Consider the following 18,361-nt stretch of genomic DNA (forward strand, 5'->3'; position numbering starts at 1 on the left):
CTTAGAGCTGTGGCACTTTGTGTTATGGCTGCTTTTTGGGATTGATTTTTTTTTTCTCCTTATTTAATTTTTTTCTCTTCCCTCTCTTCTCCCCCACTGGAATTCTTAAAGGAATGTGGAGTAAAGTCATGACCATCTGAAGATTCAAGCTAATTGGGGAGCAAATTCAAGTGAAGAGCAGATGTGGTTAGTTAGCTTTGTTGCCATCTGTCATAAATAATCAGAGTAATTTTGACTGTGGCTAATATAGTCAACATGGTAGCATTCACCATGAACACTTCTCCTACTAAAAAAATTCTACCCTGTAACCTTGATTAATGTTACTTGGATTTAGTAACCCACCCTGGATCTCTCAACCTAGATTTCTGTTTGTCGCCATACATGCTGCTTCATTGAATTTGTGACGTAATTGGTATGTGTACAAGCTGCTTTTTAACTGTCCCTTTTCACAAAATGGTTCTAGTTTACTTCACCTTGAGGTCAGCTTTCAGCACCATATCTACAGAGAGAGAAAAGCTGAAGCAGATGCTGGAGCATGATGCATCCTCATCTCCATCTGCACAAATAGTTGGTTTGAAGAATGCCTTAACATCCGTAAGTGACGTGCTGAATTCGCTTCTGCAAGCTTCGCTGGCATCAGATGCTACTTTTGAATTATCATAGCAGTTGATTTCTGTCTCTTTAGTGTCTGTTCTGTGCTAGAATTCACAGTATTGAATCACAGTAAGTTATTATACATGGTGTTATTAAGAGATTATTTCCTAAATGTTAAAGGTATTGTGAAATTACTGAAGTTTGGTAGATTGATGTAGCTATGTATGGTATAATCTGTATCATTTGATGCTAAGAGTCAGAGGGCTGTTCTGTGCCAGTGAGTCTGCTTTCTCTCAAAACACTCACTGCTTAATCCTTGCTTTCTGGTGGGTGGTGGGTTTCCTTGGCATTTTTTTCCCTAAGCAACACTCAGTAGTCACTGTATGACTTGGCATAAAATAAAGGTTCTAATGCACTAGAGCTTCCCCATGCTGCATCAACACACTTCAAAGCAAATCCAAGTACAACTTGTTTATATTGACTTCCAACTTTAATTAGCTGTTAGACGCCCAAAAGGAGCAATGAACTGTTAGGGTAGAGTTTAAAGAGCACAAACTTTTGTCGTTTAAACAGGTGGGATTTTTGTTGTTGTTGTAATTAGCTGAGGCTAGAACCTTCAGATTGGTCATGTTTGAACACGTTGTCCAAACAGTGATCTGATTTCAGAGCGATGAGGGCAATTATTATCACGGCCTCAAAAAGTCAGTGTTTGTTGCAAATTCCTAACCAAAGGCAAGGGAGGATTTCTGACATTGATCAATGTGATATAGATCACCTTAGCATTATTTCAATGAGAAAACTTCCCTTTCCTTTACAAAAGCTGCACATGGTTATAGGTTTTTCAAGTGTATAACATGCCTTTTTGCCTAAGCCTTTAGAGTTTGTGATATCTTCATAGCATTCAGACAAATCTGAAAGCTGTTGCATAATAACTATACTCACCCACTTCTTTGGTTTTGGCTTTCAGATGATACTTGTATAGGTGATTTTATTTTTCCAGTGTCCTATGCCTACCATTTCATATTAAAAAACCCCATCCCAAACACACATTTTAAGCTTTTGAAACTTGGTGAATACTCAGCTTAGCATGATTAATTTTTTTGCTGAGCAACAAAATTCTGTTGTCTGTCTTCATCCTCTAAATGTCTTTTAAAAGTCACGCTCTTAGGTATTAGGTGATACTTGGTAAGCCTTTTGTAGTCCATCCAGAAGTCATCTGTGAACTCTGGCAGTTTCAACAGAGGTTAACACACCTATAAGAGCTATTCTTAGTCTGCAGCTCTGCAAAGCCATAATCCCAGCAGAAATTTTCTTGCTGTGTACAGCAGAGGTTTTGTAGGAGAGAGGAACAAGCTTTCATTGAAGGTATATGGAACCACACATATGATAAATTAGACATATTTCTAAAGCTTCCTTGCAAGACACTTCTGTGTTGGTGACTTTTGACTTAGTGTTTGTTGTTGTTCATTTCAGTTTGTTTTCTGTGTGTGAGGAACAAAAAATATCAGAGTCACAGGTTGACAGCTATCAAACATAAATCTGCTGCACTCTCATCAGGATAGCAAAGGAAGAAAAGTGAAGAGATCTAAAGTGGATAAAACTCCACAAAATTAGCATCTCTGTCTCCTCCCTCATTAAGGCAGTATCCTTGACCTACACACAGTCTAAGAAAAGCAAATATAGAATGGGGATAAGTATAAGGTGTTTATTTTTGAGAAAGGAAGTAGTCACTTTGTGGCAAACAAGGGAATTTGGAAGATGCTGTAACAAGAAAGATGTGTAAATTCTTTTGCACTTGCTTGATGTTGTAGGCATTCCACAAGGCTGTCCCCTTCAACAGTTGATAAGTGATATCTGATGGCAAGCTGAATTCAGACCACACATGTAAAACCAGAAATTACTTTCTCCCATCATTATTTTGAGCTTACTGGTTTTCCTGCCCTCAAGACTATTTCTAATGAAAATTACTGTTGAAATCAAAAGCATTTGTGGAACAAAGTGGATGTGTAAAATAGCAAGGTTCTCCACATCCTAGTATTGATTCGGATCACTAAAATAGGCAGTAAGCCTTCAGGATTGTTCCAAAGTTAGTAACCCAGTGGTTTGGGTTTTGTTTTTCCCAGAGATAATTTGAAAGCAGGCAGGATTGCATTCTTTTCTTACAAGTCTACTCTGACATCTGTCCATCAGATGCACTCAGCATGAGTAAATAACATGTAATAAGCATGATTTGCAGTAAATGTTTGTTGCTTGGTTTTCTTTATTCTGATGGTTGCCATTGTAAGCTGATAGGTAATAAATTGTGCCTGTACTTGTCTAAATTTAAGCCATATTTCTCTGTCAGTGGAAGGCAAAGGGAACTGTCAGTATACCAGGATAATGGGAAAATCCAGTGGCATTGGATGTAGCAAGAGTAAGAATTAATGTTGGGAGAGGCTAGGTTGGAGATGGAGGTGAAGGAAAAGAGCTTGAAAGGAACAAAAATGCACACACATGCACACAAAATACTACAATTTATCAGATTGCAAAGCCTGTGATCTTCAAATAGCCTTGTAATCTTCAGCTTTTTTTGTCCCATTTATACATCTTTTCCCTCAAAATGAACAAAAATTGTTTTAATTTGAGAGGTAAGGACCAAGATTTGCAGCGTTTCTAATAAATGATTTTCTGAACTAGTTGGAGGAAAAAAAGTAATCAGATGGTGGTTGTGTTTGTATTACACTTTGAATACTCTTCACCCCTTTTTACAGAATAAAAGCCAAGCTCAAGTTAGTTGAGAGAACTTTATATCCCCAATATTTTTGTTAAATATTCCAGGCAATAGCACAAAACACAGATCTTAAAGACCGGTTACGCAGAATACATGCCGAATCTATGATCCTTGATTCAGCATCTAATGCAAAATCAAGTCCAGATTTGGTGAAGGTGGGTATGGATTTCCTCTTTCAGTGGTTTCTGTTCCTCAAGCCCCTACTCCTGGAGAGTGCTGCATAGCTGTGTCTTGTCGTGTTCTGTGTGTCCTCCCTCTTGTGTTAGTAAAACGAGTCTGCTCCCATGGGTATGAGTCATTTCTGATGAGTGCATTGTGTAAGCCTCCATTTAAAAGACTCTCCTTTGTGATCAGTTTTCCTCAGCACACTTCCACTGCTTTTGCTACTGGTTCCTGGTGTTCTCCCGCATCTCCTGCCCGCTTCCCAATCAGCATGAACTGAGCTGCCACCTTGTTACCCCTCATGCCACTGTTTCTCTCCCTGTTAATCCCTTGTTCACTTTCAAGTTCTATAGTTCTTTCTGTTGCTTGTCTAAATCTGTAGCCCAGAACACTGGCTACCAGGGTGGACCGTGTAAGGTTAAGAACAGCTCTCAGACATTTCCATGAAAGGATCAAAGAACTTAGCTATACAAGAGCTGTTTAGTTATCTGTGTGTGCAGCCAGGGAGTCTTCTACATATCCAGTTAGCTAGTTTGAGACCTACTGATGTTCAGACAATTGTTTGACTTGCTGCAGTGAATAGGCCACGGTATCTGTGTGTTGGTGCTGCTAATGAGGGAAGCAAGAGCTGCGTGAGCTCTGAGAGATTTTTCTGCAATGTTCTCTCATGCAGAAACCTCTGCTGCAGTTGTAGTATAAATCTTTCATTAGAACTCGAGTGTATATAACACTGGGCATTTTACATAACATTATTGATCTTTATTTTCAAAGAGTTTAGTCATTCTGTCCACTTCTGGTTTAGTTCTGTTCTTGTGGTCAGATTTTGCTGTTTGGTTGTGGGGGCTTTTTTTTTTTTCCATGTGATGGTTTGTTTTGGTTTTTGTCATTGTTGATTTTTTTTTAAGGTCAGCTTAAAATATGAACAGCCCTGAAATTGCTATCCAGGCAAGCATTAAAACATTGGGTTTTAATGTCAGGAGTTCTTTATTTTCCTATTTAGTGGAGGTCCTTGCAATAACAAGGGATTGTTAATGACACCAAGCTGTGTGGTGCAGCAGACACGCTGGAGGGAAGGGAGGCCATCCAGAGGGACCTTGACAGGCTGGAGAGGTGGGCACAAGCCAACCTCATGAAGTTCAATAAGAGCAAGTGCAGGGTCCTGCATCTGGGTCGAGGCAATCCCAGGCACAAATCCAGGCTGGGCAGGGACTGGCTGGAAAGTAGCCCTGAGGAGAGAGACTTGGGGGTGCTGGTGGACAAAAAGCTCAACATGAGCTCTCAATGTGCTCTTGCAGCCTGCAAAGCCAATCAGATCCTGGGCTGCATCAGGAGAAGTGTGGCTAGCAGGTCGAGGGAGGTGATCCTCCCCCTCTACTCAGCTCTGCTGAGACCCCATCTGGAGTACTGTGTCCAGTTCTGGAGCCCCTATTACAAGAGGGATGTGGAGGTGCTGGAACGTGTCCAGAGAAGGGCCACGAGGATGATCAGAGGGCTGGAGCACCTCTCCTATGAGGACAGACTGAAGGAGTTGGGGCTGTTCAGTCTGGAGAAGAGAAGGCTCCGAGGTGACCTAGTTGTGGCCTTCCAGTATCTGAAGGGGGCCTACAGGAAGGCTGGGGAAGGACTTCTCAGGATCTCAGGTAGTGATAGGACTAGGGGGAATGGAATGAAGCTAGAGGTGGGGAGATTCAGGCTAGATGTGAGGAGGAGGTTCTTCACCATGAGAGTGGTGAAACCCTGGAATGGGTTGTCCAGGGAGGTGGTTGAGGCCCCGTCCCTGGGGGTGTTTAAGAGCAGGCTGGATGAGGCTCTGGCCAGGCTGATCTAGTGTGGGGTGTCCCTGCCCATGGCAGGGGGGTTGGAAGTAGATGATCCTTGTGGTCCCTTCCAACCCTGAATGAAACTATGAAACTATGATTATTTCTGCAGCTTGTTCTGTGCACTATTTATATACGTGCACACACACCAGAAAAATAGCTTTCAAAAGCTCCTTTAAAGGTTTTGGTTTGGGGTTTTTTTTTCCCCCACAAATTCCCTCTGGCATGATTTGGGATGAAACTTAAGGATGAAATCACACTGAGAAGTTTTGGTTTAGCTTTGTCTGAGGACAATGGTAAAGTAGTGCTGCTTTGAGAAGGACTGGGCCATTGCGCAAGACTTGGCTATAAATGACACATCAAGTGCCACCACAGATTTGTGAAAGCTGAAGCAGTGTTAGTGACTATCTCAGACCTTTGCATAAAGCAAAAGGTATTTGTCTCTATAGGGTGATTTATGTTACAGTTGATCATGCCAGAGTGAGAACATAAGACAACCAGATACTCTCATGTGATAGATACAAAACCCTGCTGTTCTTTTATGGACCTTCCTTGCTTGCTTTCCTTCTCAGATTTAAAGTAGTATTGGAAACCACCCCAGTAGCAATACTCATTTCTGGAAGATGTTTGTTGGGGTTGGGTTTTTTGTGTGTTTTTTGTTTGGTTGGTTTTTTTTTCACTTGTAGGCTGGTGTAACAGCCTTCCTGGAGACAATGTTGAAGTTTCCTCTTTTCACAGTATCACAGTATAGGCAAGGTTGGAAGAGACCTCGAGGATCATCGAGTCCAACCTGCCAACCTTTCTTGCTGCTAAACCAGAAGTTGGGTTTTTTTTGGTTTTATTTGCATTTTTTGGTGGTGGTGTTAGGGGTTTTTAAAAATGTTTTTGTTTGGTTGGGGTCTTTTTGGGGTTTTGTTGTTGTTGTTTGGTTTGTTTGATTATCCTGTTTTTGTTTTTAAGTCTCCTGTGTAACTGTTTGGTTTGTTACCATGGCACCACTGCCAGCGTGTACTGAATAACGTTCCACGCTGTAGTAAAATCTACCAGCAGAAAAGCTTTGAAAGATTTGTCAGTTTGATTGTAGACTTGTCAGATTATATTGTTCTGAAAGTGAAACACTGCATTTCCTTCAGAATGATGATAGGGCACTTACGGTTACAAGTTAGTAAGGCACTTAGAAAAGCTTTTTAAGCAGCTAGTAGACCCCTTTGGACCAGCTAGCCCTTTTCTTTAGTGTGAACAATAGTACACAATGTTCTACAACTTTTTTTTCACTGCATCCACAGAATGAACCAAGTCTCACTGGTTCACTTTTTGGAACTCTGCTTACACCAACAATCTGTAGAGCTTCTATGGGGAGTGTTACCAAGAGCTTTGTGCCAGCCAAACATGTACGCAACAGCAAAAGTAATGTCACTTATGTGGCTTTGTAGAGTTTGGTTAACATGGCGCTATCTCAGTTGTGGATATGAAGGAAAGCTCTCCAAAGCACAGCAAAGCAAATTATCTAGTTAAGTGAGCCAGGAAAGCATTGCTGTTAGAAAGCAGCTTTGCCCTGCTGAATTTTTGTATGCCAGCGCACTGCAGGCTTTGCATTAAGCAGGGGGTGGGGAGAAAAGTGTAATTCATTTGCAGAGATGAGAAGGGTATGTGAGTCCAAGATGTAATATAAAGAGATGGGATTTTATTTTGTTTTCTTTTCTGAGCTTTTTGATGATACACTTCTGTATAGCTGGCTAAATCACTCAAATATCAAAGTACCTGCAGCACCACAACTGACTTACTGAATATGCATTGCCTTTTTTTTTCTGTTCTTTGTTCTTTGGTCTGATTTACTTTCAGATGGAATCTTTCCTCAAAACACATGCTACCTTTCACTAAATTGGAGAGGAGCACGTGCAATCTTCCCCCAGTGTTTTACAACCCTTTCAGCTATGTGACTGTGGAGTTGCATGCATGAATGCTATTTTCTAGTACTTCTCCTCTCAAAACTCTTTATTTCTCCTAAACAGGAAAATGCAAGAGAAGAAAGCAGAGGTCTGGTTCACCAGGTCTCCAATGAAAGCAGGCTGTCTATAGCTGACTCTCTCACAGAATTTTTTGATGCACAGGAAGTCCTGTTGTCTGCCAGCTCTTCAGAAAATGAGGTTTGAGCATTAAGACTGACATAATTCTGCTGCAGTTTCTTATCTGCTACTTGACATGCCGTCTTTGAGTGTTAACTGCATGTTGGATGACTGCCAGGAAATGAAAAGTTTTCAAACCCTTTAGAAATGAATGTGATGTGTGTTATTTATTGGTTGTCATTGTCTTTTCACACTAAAATGTAACAGTTACTATGAGGAAGCCTTATATGCACGTTGAGGCAAATGGCAGCTTGGTGGCTAGCATGCAGATACTGCCTGTATTGTACTGTCTGCCTTGAGTTGTGAGACAGGTGCTTAAGAAATTGTGTCATAGAAACAGATACTCAGGCCTCTCCTTGTGATACCTGTAGGTAGGTACCTTGAGGTTAATGTCATGCATAATGAAACTTACTAGCTCACTGTCACCTCCCTTGGGCTCCATAAAAACCTTGTCTTTTTATATGAGGAAAGCCATCTTAGCTGTAAGGCAAAAAAAAGATGAAGCATGTCTCCACTAAGACAGTTGAATTTTCAATCATTAAATGGTAAAATGCTTTGGGTTAAAAGAAACTTTTAAAGGTCATTTAGTCCAACCCCACTGGTTGATGGTAATTTCTCCTAAACTCAGTTGTGTCTTCCTAGGACTTTTTTAGTACTTTCCTGTAATACTGAAACACAGTTTAAACACTTCAAAACTATCAAGACAATAATTGCATCACAAAGTAACAGTTTTCATCCTGCATACAGCATTATTTTAATGAGTGACAGACCTTGCTTCTTACTTCCACACTTAGGTATCAGATGATGACTCCTATGTTAGTGACATCAGTGATAATGTGTCAGAAGATAATCTAAGCAATGACATGGAGAATGAAAGACAAACTTTAGGTAAGTTCAGTGTTTTGTTATGTTTTGAGAATTCTCTTTGTTTGGGCTATTTTTTCCCCCCCTCTTCTTTAACTAGAAATAATTTGATGTGACAGGCTTATGAGCTGTAAGCCACCTGTGTTTTTTCTTGTTTTCAGCCTCAGGTGTGGTTTTGCACAGCACATTCTGGCTAATCTGATTAACAGGGCCTGGGCACCATTGATGAAGCCGAATGGTCGAATAGTGATTTTCTTGGCTTTGGGGCAATTCCCTCTCCTTTTCCAGTTCCTTGAATAGCAACAGGATTTTTCAAAGTAGCAAGACCTAGCTGCTTGCTTGTTTTCAAGAAGTAATAATCTTGTCACTCTCTCTTTTTCAGTTTGCAGTTTAAAAACTGCATCCAGAGTTCTGTTGTTTTCAGCAGAGCTGTGTTTGAAGGAACATGAGAATCATTACACACTGGCAGGCCTTATGTATGACCATAAGGATTACTTTTTTGCATGCTGTAATCATATAGCCTTGTTAGTACATATGCTTATTTGGCTGTCTTGCTAATTAGAGACAGAATTAGAAAAAGATGGAGAAGAATTGTTCATAACAAGCCAGCTGACCTTGTGCCTTCGGCTCCTTTCAGCTCACTGCAATGTTCTTCCCACTATTTTTAACCTCAAAAATGCTGAGCAGTCATTTCTTACTGAGAGCTGTTTCCTGGTCATCTCCAGGAACCAGTGCATCCCTACCAACTTGGGTATATTTTAGGGCCCAGAGATCTGCTGTATTGTGTAACTGAGAATGAAGGTTTATTTTTGAAAGGCAGGAAAGAACACAGATTGATTGATCTCATGATCTGGACCTTAGGAAACTGTGCAGCTGTTCATGTTTTTGTAACAAAGATGATCACTGGAGCTCACCTATATTAGCAGCACCTCCACGTGCTTCTGGTACCTGCTATTTCTGTGCTTTGGGCAGCCTGCCACTCCCATTAATAGCAAACTAGATTTCTTTTTCCTACAGGGTTTTAGCTGAACTATAAATTAAGGGATTATGATAAAATCCTCTGGCCAGTGTAATGTAGAAGGTCAGATCAGTTGAAGGTAATGGTCCAGTTTGGCCTTAACGGTCACTGAGTCTAGCTAGAGGTCAGATGTCCTAATCTCCTTCAGTACTGATGCTGACCATTTGTCACAGCTCTTGCAAGACTGCATGGGTTCCTTTTTCTTGTTTTGTGGTTTTTGTTTTGGTTTTGGCTTGTTTTGAATAGGAATAGGCAAACTTCCCTGGATAGAAAATTTGGTATGTGGGTATAGAATAGAATAGAATAAACCAGGTTGGAAGAGACCTTCAAGATCATCGTGTCCAACCTATCATCCAACTCCACCTAATCAACTAACCCATGCAACCAAGCACCCTGTCAAGTCTCCTCTCTTACTTGTTTCTCTGCTTTCTTGTCATTAACTTATCCCAACGAATGGGCTGGTCCAGAATATGTAGTTCAGTCAATTAATATTCTGCTTCTAATCAAAAGATGTCAAGGGACATAGCAAAATCCCCTTATAGAGAGCTCTTTGGAACAAGGACAGATTTTTAGCATTTAACTCCTTCCTCTCCAGATATCATCTCATTCCTCAGGTATCTAATGGACCTCTTCTGATATTAAGTAATTTTTCCCAAGATGGGGAAGTGTAGGAGCCAAACTCTTAAATCTTAACAGTATGATTATTTTAGGGGGTGTGGGGGTGTGTGTGTATATAATATTTGTTGTATCCATGCTATTTCTTGCAAAAATAAGAGTTATGAAGTAGACTAAAAATAGTTCACCTTTCCTCATTAGAGTAGCTTTGGCATGTGAGCTATTAAGGGGCTTCAGTTTGTGAGTGGCAGGAAAGATGGAAACTTCTTCCACAAAGTTTTGAGGCTGCTGAATGCACTTGAAAAGCTGCATCTGAAGTGTGGGGGGTTGAAATTTTCCCCCCACAGCATTAACTTTGCCATACCAGTTAGAAGCAAATGAAAGCTGTATTAACAAGCAAAAACTACACTCTCCAATGGAATGCAATGAATAGGTACAGATATTTACAATTAGCAAACGACACAAAACACCCCTTGGTCAGAGACCAGGGAAGCTGTTTCACTGCCCCACCCCCCCCCCCATCCCCAGGTTCCAAGAGAGAAAAGGGAGCAGAGACAAAGCAACGGGTTAGACTTAATTAAACAACACAGCCAAGGTCAGCCAAAAAAAAAAAGCAGGTTAATCTTTCCTGAGTGAAGCAAGCAGAAAGGAGATCAGAAAAAGAGAATTGTTTTGGTACAGCCAGTTTTATGGCAGGTATCCCTCCAATGGATTTGTTTAGAATAATCTTTTGGTTTCCTTTTTACACCTGATAGTGACTTACTTATATTATTCAACTTTTCTGCTCAAAATCTGTCACTGAATTTTAAAGGCACAGCCTAAAATCATCACATGAGGCATGGACTAGCCCACATGGCAATGATGGAGCAGTTAGCCCTTGTGGTTGGTTGTGCTTTGTCACTGTTGCTGATATCATGCTTATGTCAGTGGACCTGCAGTGGAAATACTTTTTGGGAATGGGCAGTAAAAGGCAGTGATTCACACAGGGAAGATGTGGTGCTTTAATTCCTCCAAGACAAAGCTGAGTGAGGAAAGCCAGATGAGGACAGTGGTTGTCAGACTGGGGCTATAACTGAGGGTCTCCAAATGGTAAGTGGTTCTAGAGTAGGAGCTTCCTAGGTGTTTCTAAGGACATGTAAAGATAAAATATGTTTCTCTCGACAACCATATTCCTCTCTGAAAGGAGATTGATGTACAGCTAAGCAGCGTAATCACTTTAGACTAGCTGCAGAAGCTTGTAGCTCTATTTTGATCCTGCCACAAATCATCTCATAGCACACTTAGAACTATTTATCCTGTTCTGATTGCTTTGATCTAGCAACACAGACCTCAGATATTCATGTCAAGGACTCTTTGACTCTTTCTTTTCATCTTTACCAAAGCCATAGTTCCACAGCTGTTTCAGCTCTTCCACCTTTAAAACAAGAGATTTCTTCATCAATCTTTGGGCATATCTGAAAGCTAACATCACTAACTTTTTAAAATGTAAGCACTTTGGGGAGCACTGTGGAAAAGCTTGCATACAATTTTGTGGTGCAGAACATTTCCCTGGTAGGAGTAGTCAATACAAGTAATACAAGGTAGGTAGGAGTTGTTATTGTGCTTGGATCTCTAAGTTACGCCTTGCCTTATGAGAAATGTCAGCCTTATTGAAGCTCTGTCAAAAAGGGAGGTTTTATGTCCCTGAAACAGAGAGGAATTCATCTCTGTTGCAAATAAAGTAGTTCTAATATTTACACTTTCACATTCAACAGAAACCTGAGCCTTTCTTATAGCCTTTAAGGGGAACACATCACTTGTACCTGGCAGGGAAATTAAAATCTTTGTTCTTATCGTTTTTCTAACAGACCACATTCAAACCACAAGTCAAATAGCTGAACAAATTGTGAGGGTGATTTGCATTTCAATGTATATTTGCAAAGGAGTTTAAACTAAGTAAACACTGAACTGTCTTGTTCTGCCACTTCCTTCCTTTTCAGACTGCATTTCTGAAAGTGGAAGGGGATGCAATTCTAAACGGAGAACGTGTTTGCCAGCGCCGTGTCCTAATACCAGTAACATCAGCCTATGGAACATCCTGAGAAATAACATCGGAAAGGATCTCTCTAAAGTGGCCATGCCTGTTCAGTTAAACGAGCCACTTAACACCCTTCAGCGTCTCTGCGAGGAGCTGGAGTACAGTGAATTGCTGGATAAAGCAGCGCATACGCCGAGCCCGTTTGAGCGGATGGTGAATACGTGATTCCAAACACTTAGTAACAGTCAATATAACGAGAAGAAATGTAAAAACAATCTGCCAAAGAAATGAAGATGTTCTGGTCCATTTTTCTTTTCTTCCCGCCCGAGAGACAGACTCTCCAAGCGTCTGTCTGTGTACACTTAGTTACCTGCTATTTGCGACTCTTCTGTTGCTTTGTCAGGAAGTCTCTCTCCTCAAGCATCTTGCTGCGCTGCAAGGTTAAACAAAGAGCTGCTTTGCAACTCTAGAGGATGCATTTGCAGCAAAAAGGGAGGGGGAGTTGAATATTCTTCCCTCTTGAGTGTGAAAGCTACAATATATTTTCTTTTTTGATTTTAAGGGTGTCTAATTGGGTAACACACTTGGGCACAGAGGATGCTCTGTCTTCCAGCCCTACATTGCCAAGCTCTCTTTATATTAACTAAATGAGCTCCAGATGTTTTATTCACTGGTTTTTAGGGGTTGATCCAAAACGTTTAGGATCTCAAAACCAGGCAATATGAATGTATGTTGGATGCAATAATGGTGTCAGCCTCAGTCAGAGCAGAATCCTGAATTCAGCATTTGGCAAAAGGGCAGGAGAAAAGTGCATTTCAGAACAGAAAAGAGCCTGTAAATAAAGGATTAAAATCTCTCACTTTTCCTAAATGGAAGCCGTAATTTGGCCCTTTAAGCCGAATTCAGCCTTTTCAACTCAGTGTATCTGACATTCAAATGAAGTTAGCGATGAATGTAAACAGTCATTTTGCAAAGACTGTTTGGAAAACCTCGTGCTCCATTTTGACACTCTGCAAGGGTCACACAGTGTGTGTTCTCAAGACAGAGGGTGTGGCTATTAGCTGTGGGGTTTGGCTTTTTTGGTGCTCTTGAGAACGTATATAAAAAGGAAAAGGAAATGAGCAGTGGCTGTTCGTATGGGAACAAAAAAGAAGCCTTTTCCCTTCTTCCCACACCCAAGCATCTGGAAATTACCTCAGAACAGAGTATTCTTTGCCTTTGAGAAATTCCTCAGGCAAAATTAATGCTAACTGTGGCATAGTAATTGGAGTCATTCATAAAAGAGCCATTCTGAAACGGATTCAATTTCTGAAATTGTGAAACGAGAGCGTCTACACTTTCACAAGATAAGGAAAAGGGAATGAAGCGGGGGGGGGGGGGGGGGGGCGGGGAATGGTACAAAAGAGACCTTATTTGAACAGCCCTCAGGTTTAGGAGGAATTATGCTTGAGCTGACTGCAAAAATATGGAAGGATTACCTGTGTCTTCACCATAATCGAGAACAATTTCATGTCTGGGTAATAGCACAGCAGACAAAAGGCAATCCCATCCAAACTACATTAGCAGTGCACAGCAAACTTGGTGAAAACTCATCCAGTACTTCCTGTGCCATGTTCAGGAAAAGGGGAGATGGTAGCTCCATATAAGAATCACAGACCATAACTACCAAAGCCACTTACAATACAAATTCTAGTAATGATTTTTATGGTTAGCACTTTGAAGTGTGTCGCAGAACGCTAAGCTGCTTCAAACAGTTTTCAGGAAGGCTGTTTTCAGTGGATGAAATTTGTAGTATTTGACCCAAATAGCTCCATCCCTGAACCTTTGCCTCTCTGAAAACTGAATACTCTTTAGTATGGGAGCTAGCAGGAGGCATGCATGTTCTCAGTCTGCACATAGTGGGAAGAATACAGAATCTGATGTCAGGATAAGACTCCACACCCCACCCCACCCCCAGCCCCTGTTAAATCAGAATGTTTAGTAAAAATTGTGCATGGCTGTGGTAAATAAATTAATCAAACTGTCACATCTTTTCTTCTCAGGTGTACATAGCTGCATTTGCAGTCTCTGCATATGCATCCAGTTACTACCGAGCTGGAAGTAAGCCATTTAATCCTGTGCTTGGAGAAACCTACGAATGTATTCGTGAAGATAAGGGTTTCCAGTTCTTTGCAGAACAGGTACTTGATGCTGCAAACCTTAAACTTCCTGCTTGATACCCTGTATAATTCTGAATACTGCACAACTCAAGGGATGTTGCAGAATTATAACTTAAGAAAAGTGGGGTTTGAGGAAATTCTGCTGACTCTGAGATGACAACCAGCAGCTGACACTGGAGAAGGCAAAGGCTGCCTTCTCCAGTAACCAGATAACTTGGTTAAGTAGCCTGCAATTCCCCATGCTGAAATCTGATCATGACTGCAACAAGCATTTGCATTCCTGTAATTTTCTTGTGTGTGTGTGATCATTTAAAAAAACCCAAAACATCCTCAACTGTTCAATGCCTTTTAAAACAGATAAAGTCATGTGAGTCAATCAACTGCTAGTATTTTCTATGGCCCTGTGAATATTTCTGCTCCCTGTCCAAATACTTTGTGGGGTAAGCCTTTAAAATCTTGAACTGCAGCTTAGTAGGTGAAGGATGTATCTAATACAACCAGGGCTGAGTGGTTATGAAATTAATTCCCCATTAGAAGAATAATTATTAAATATGGGTGGGAAAAAACATTAAGTCTAAACCAGTCAGGTTACCAAAATCACAAGGATTGAGACTTATGTTAAAAAAATACTTAAAACTTTAATTTCTGGTGCCTAGCAGAGTAAGAATAATTCATAGTATCATAGTATCAGTCAGGGTTGGAAGGGACCACAAGGATCATCTAGTTCCAAACCCCCTGCCATGGGCAGGGACGCCCCATACTAGATCAGCCTGGCCACAGCCTCATCCAGCCTGGTCTTAAACACCTCCAGGGACGGGACCTCAACCACCTCCCTGGACAACCCATTCCAGGGCTTCACCACTCTCATGGTGAAGAACCTCCTCCTCACATCCAGTCTGAATCTCCCCACCTCCAGCTTCATTCCATTCCCCCTAGTCCTATCACTACCTGAGATCCTGAGAAGTCCCTCCCCAGCCTTCCTGTAGGCCCCCTTCAGATACTGGAAGGCCACAATTAGGTCACCTCAGAGCCTTCTCTTCTCCTTCAGTCTGTCCTCATAGGAGAGGTGCTCCAGCCCTCTGATCATCCTCGTGGCCCTTCTCTGGACATGCTCCAGCGCCTCCATTTCCCTCTTGTAATAGGGGCTCCAGAACTGGAGGCAGTAGTCCAGGTGGGGTCTCACCAGAGCTGAGTAGAGGGGAAGAACCACCTTCCTTGACCTGCTGGCCACACTTCTCTTGCTGCAGCCCAGGATCTGATTGGCTTTCTGGGCTGCAAGTGCACATTGAGAGCTCATGTTGAGCTTCTCGTCCACCAGCACCCCCAAGTCCCTCTCCTCAGGGCTGCTTTCCAGCCAGTCACTGCCCAGCCTGTAATTGAAAGCTTTTTCATTCCATCTAAACATGACCAACAAACAGTTACAAAAAGTGCATCAGGCAAGGGTGTACAACCTAGAAATCTGATCAAAGAAAGCCTTCTAAAAGGCTTGCTGTAGGAAATGAAAATGGATTCTTCCCACTTCTGAAGATACAATACTTTGTACGCTGGTTTTTACTGACAAAAAACCATGATCTTTCCTTAGCCTTGGGAAATGTCACAGGCAAGAGTGACAGCAAGGAGGGGAGAAAAAGGCAGCAAACCAGACCAAGTAAAAATCAAATTTGAAGTTCAAGTAATGCATCCTGTTCTTCATTGTGCTGCCTCGGCTCTTAGATGATGTGTACTAAGCACTGCAGTTACCAGCGTAACACCAAATAGGAGTAACAGGGAGATGCATAAAGATTGGTACTGAACTGAATGTTAGATTGAACTAAAGGAAGAGATTTGCCACTGAATGTTGGATAAATCAGTATGAAGCATTTTCTGTTTCCTAAAGAGGACTGTTAATACATGAGTGGGCTTGGGCTGTTAACAGCTATTGTTCTGATGTGTGCATTAAGTGCTAAAGGTGCTGTAATAGTACAGGGTGAAAGAATATTAGGAAGGGAAGGCAGGAAAGATATTTCATGTAGGCTGCAAGCATTAAATCACAGTATCAGTCAGGGTTGGAAGGGACCACAAGGATCATCTAGTTCCAACCCCCCTGCCATGGGCAGGGACGCGCCATACTAGATCAGGCTGGCCACAGCCTCATCCAGCCTGGGCTTAAACACCTCCAGGGACAACCCATTCCAGGGCTTCACCACTCTCATGGTGAAGAACTTCCTCCTCACGTCCAGCCTGAATCTCCCCACCTCCAGCTTCATTCCATTCCCCCTAGTCCTATCACTACCTGAGATCATGAGAAGTCCTTCCCCAGCCTTCTTGTAGGCCCCTTTCAGATACTGGAAGGCCACAATTAGGTCACCTCGGAGCCTTCTCTTCTGCAGACTGAACAGCCCCAACTCCTTCAGTCTGTCCTCATAGGAGAGGTGTTCCAGCCCTCTGCTCATCCTTGTGGCCCTTCTCTGGACACGTTCCAGCACCTCCATATCCCTCTTGTAATAAGGAGCTGTAACCCTGCAGGGAGTAGCTGATGTTCAGATGTCTGATTAGAGGGAGAGATGACTTTCTCTTGGCCAGTGACTCCAGAAGACGGACTGCAGCAGTGCAAAATATTTCTCCGCATCAGGAACTGCTGCTTACTGCTTGTGCAAGCACTCTGATGTTTCCTCCAGGTAACTTGTTAGTGCAGACAGTATGTAATCCATGGAATAGAGAGGCAAAACACATGAAATAACAGGGATTCTGGTCTATTACTAGAGTAAGTTTAGAATAACTCCACATAGCACCGTGACCTTACTCTGGAATTATAACAGTTTAAGTGAGAGCTAAGTTTAACCCATGAATTATAGTGACAGCCAGGGTTAATCTGAGTGCAGTATGTGAGATAAAGAATGTGTTGCTCTTGGTGGATTAGGGCATAGCTGAAGGTAATTAGTATTTTTTATCTGGTTTGTTGGGGTTTTTTAAGCTAAGTAAAGGATGTTCAGTAAATAAGTGAATGCCTACAGAAAAAAAAATCTTGGTTAACAGGTTTGGAAAATGAGTAACAAAGAAGAAAGTAAAACTGCAGTTGAGCCATGTAGGTGGTTAAGAAATTAAATCTGTAGTGGGAAATAGAAATCTGACTTGAAAATGAAGTTGCCCATGTAGGCACTCCACATCAGAGAGTTGGTCCTGGTCAGGTTTTAGTTGCATTCATCCAGAAGGGAGAATTTACAGCCAGGGCAGAGTGGCTGCTTTCACTTTATGCAGTTACTTTATTATTTACTCTTTCCTTTCAATAGTCTGCTTTGTGTATTTGTTATTCGCTCACTGCTTTGCTTTGCTGTTTTGGTGGTTGCCTTAGTTTATGTGTGTGCCATTGCCCAAAGCTGACAAAATGCAGTGTGTGTGGTTAGAGTTTTGTGCTAGAACCACCAGGGCTGTCACTGCTGCAGTAGTAGGGGTTGCTAGGTGGAGTTTCATGGTTTGACGTTTCTGTTTGTTTACTTTCCCACCCATGGTCGTCTCAGAGATACTTACCAGTGTCTCTCCTCCATCATGGTCAGGGTTTTGAGGTACCAAAGAGTTTGAACCTTTGGCTTGTTATTTTTGTAGATGTGCTCAAAGTGCAACTTCTGTTAATATATTGTGGTGGGTTGAAGAGCTCCTAAGGGTAAATGTCATTATCACCTTAGAGCCAATGCAACATGCATAGTTAGCTTTTCACTTAATGAACAAAACTCACAGGCCTCTAGAAAAGGTGTTTTCCATTTCTTTCAACACTTCTTAGGTCTCAGTACTTACTGATTTCACTGACTCCCCCTTCAGGACACAACTGTAAAAGGAAAGTAGATGTTCGAACTGTAAATGCAACATATGAAAAATGAAGGGCGAAGCCCACCCAAACTTACTGTTCAGCTGTTACTATGTTTGTCTTATTCTTCCACTTTTGTGTCTTACTACTAGGTCAGTCACCACCCACCTATTTCTGCATGCCATGCTGAATCTGTGAATTTTTCTTTTTGGCAAGGTAACTCTTCAGTCTATTATTTACTTTTACAGTGTTTGTAATATTTTCATTACTTGTCTAACATGAAATATCCAGAGACTGGGGGAGAAGTGGGGGGGAGTTAAATTCTCTGCTCACATTGGATTACAATGACTTTAAGAAATGCTAGCCTATACTTACTTGCATGCTTCTTATTTGGATGTTCTGCCATTACAGTAATGTTCAAGGGTTTATTTTCATGTA

The 18,361-nt window shown here is 41.6% G+C and overlaps 1 protein-coding gene across 3 annotated transcripts in view; it reads left to right on the forward strand.

The window, feature by feature from the left end:
* The window catches only part of OSBPL3 (oxysterol binding protein like 3), a 111,963-nt gene that overhangs the window by 77,513 nt on the left and 16,089 nt on the right, over window positions 1-18,361 (forward strand). For 2 of the 3 annotated variants that reach the window (XM_068152406.1, XM_068152407.1), the window contains exons 11-17: window positions 464-594; window positions 3,412-3,519; window positions 7,356-7,490; window positions 8,264-8,357; window positions 11,946-12,196; window positions 14,026-14,163; window positions 18,076-18,139. In XM_068152406.1, the coding sequence (XP_068008507.1) occupies window positions 464-594; window positions 3,412-3,519; window positions 7,356-7,490; window positions 8,264-8,357; window positions 11,946-12,196; window positions 14,026-14,163; window positions 18,076-18,139 (921 nt within the window). The remainder of the gene's footprint in view (window positions 1-463; window positions 595-3,411; window positions 3,520-7,355; window positions 7,491-8,263; window positions 8,358-11,945; window positions 12,197-14,025; window positions 14,164-18,075; window positions 18,140-18,361) is intronic. The other variant, XM_068152410.1, reaches the window with a different exon arrangement.

This window comes from Melanerpes formicivorus, unplaced genomic scaffold (assembly GCF_026170545.1).
Source record: "Melanerpes formicivorus ecotype bairdi unplaced genomic scaffold, bMelFor1.0.p_v2 SCAF_23, whole genome shotgun sequence".
NCBI lineage: Eukaryota > Metazoa > Chordata > Aves > Piciformes > Picidae > Melanerpes > Melanerpes formicivorus.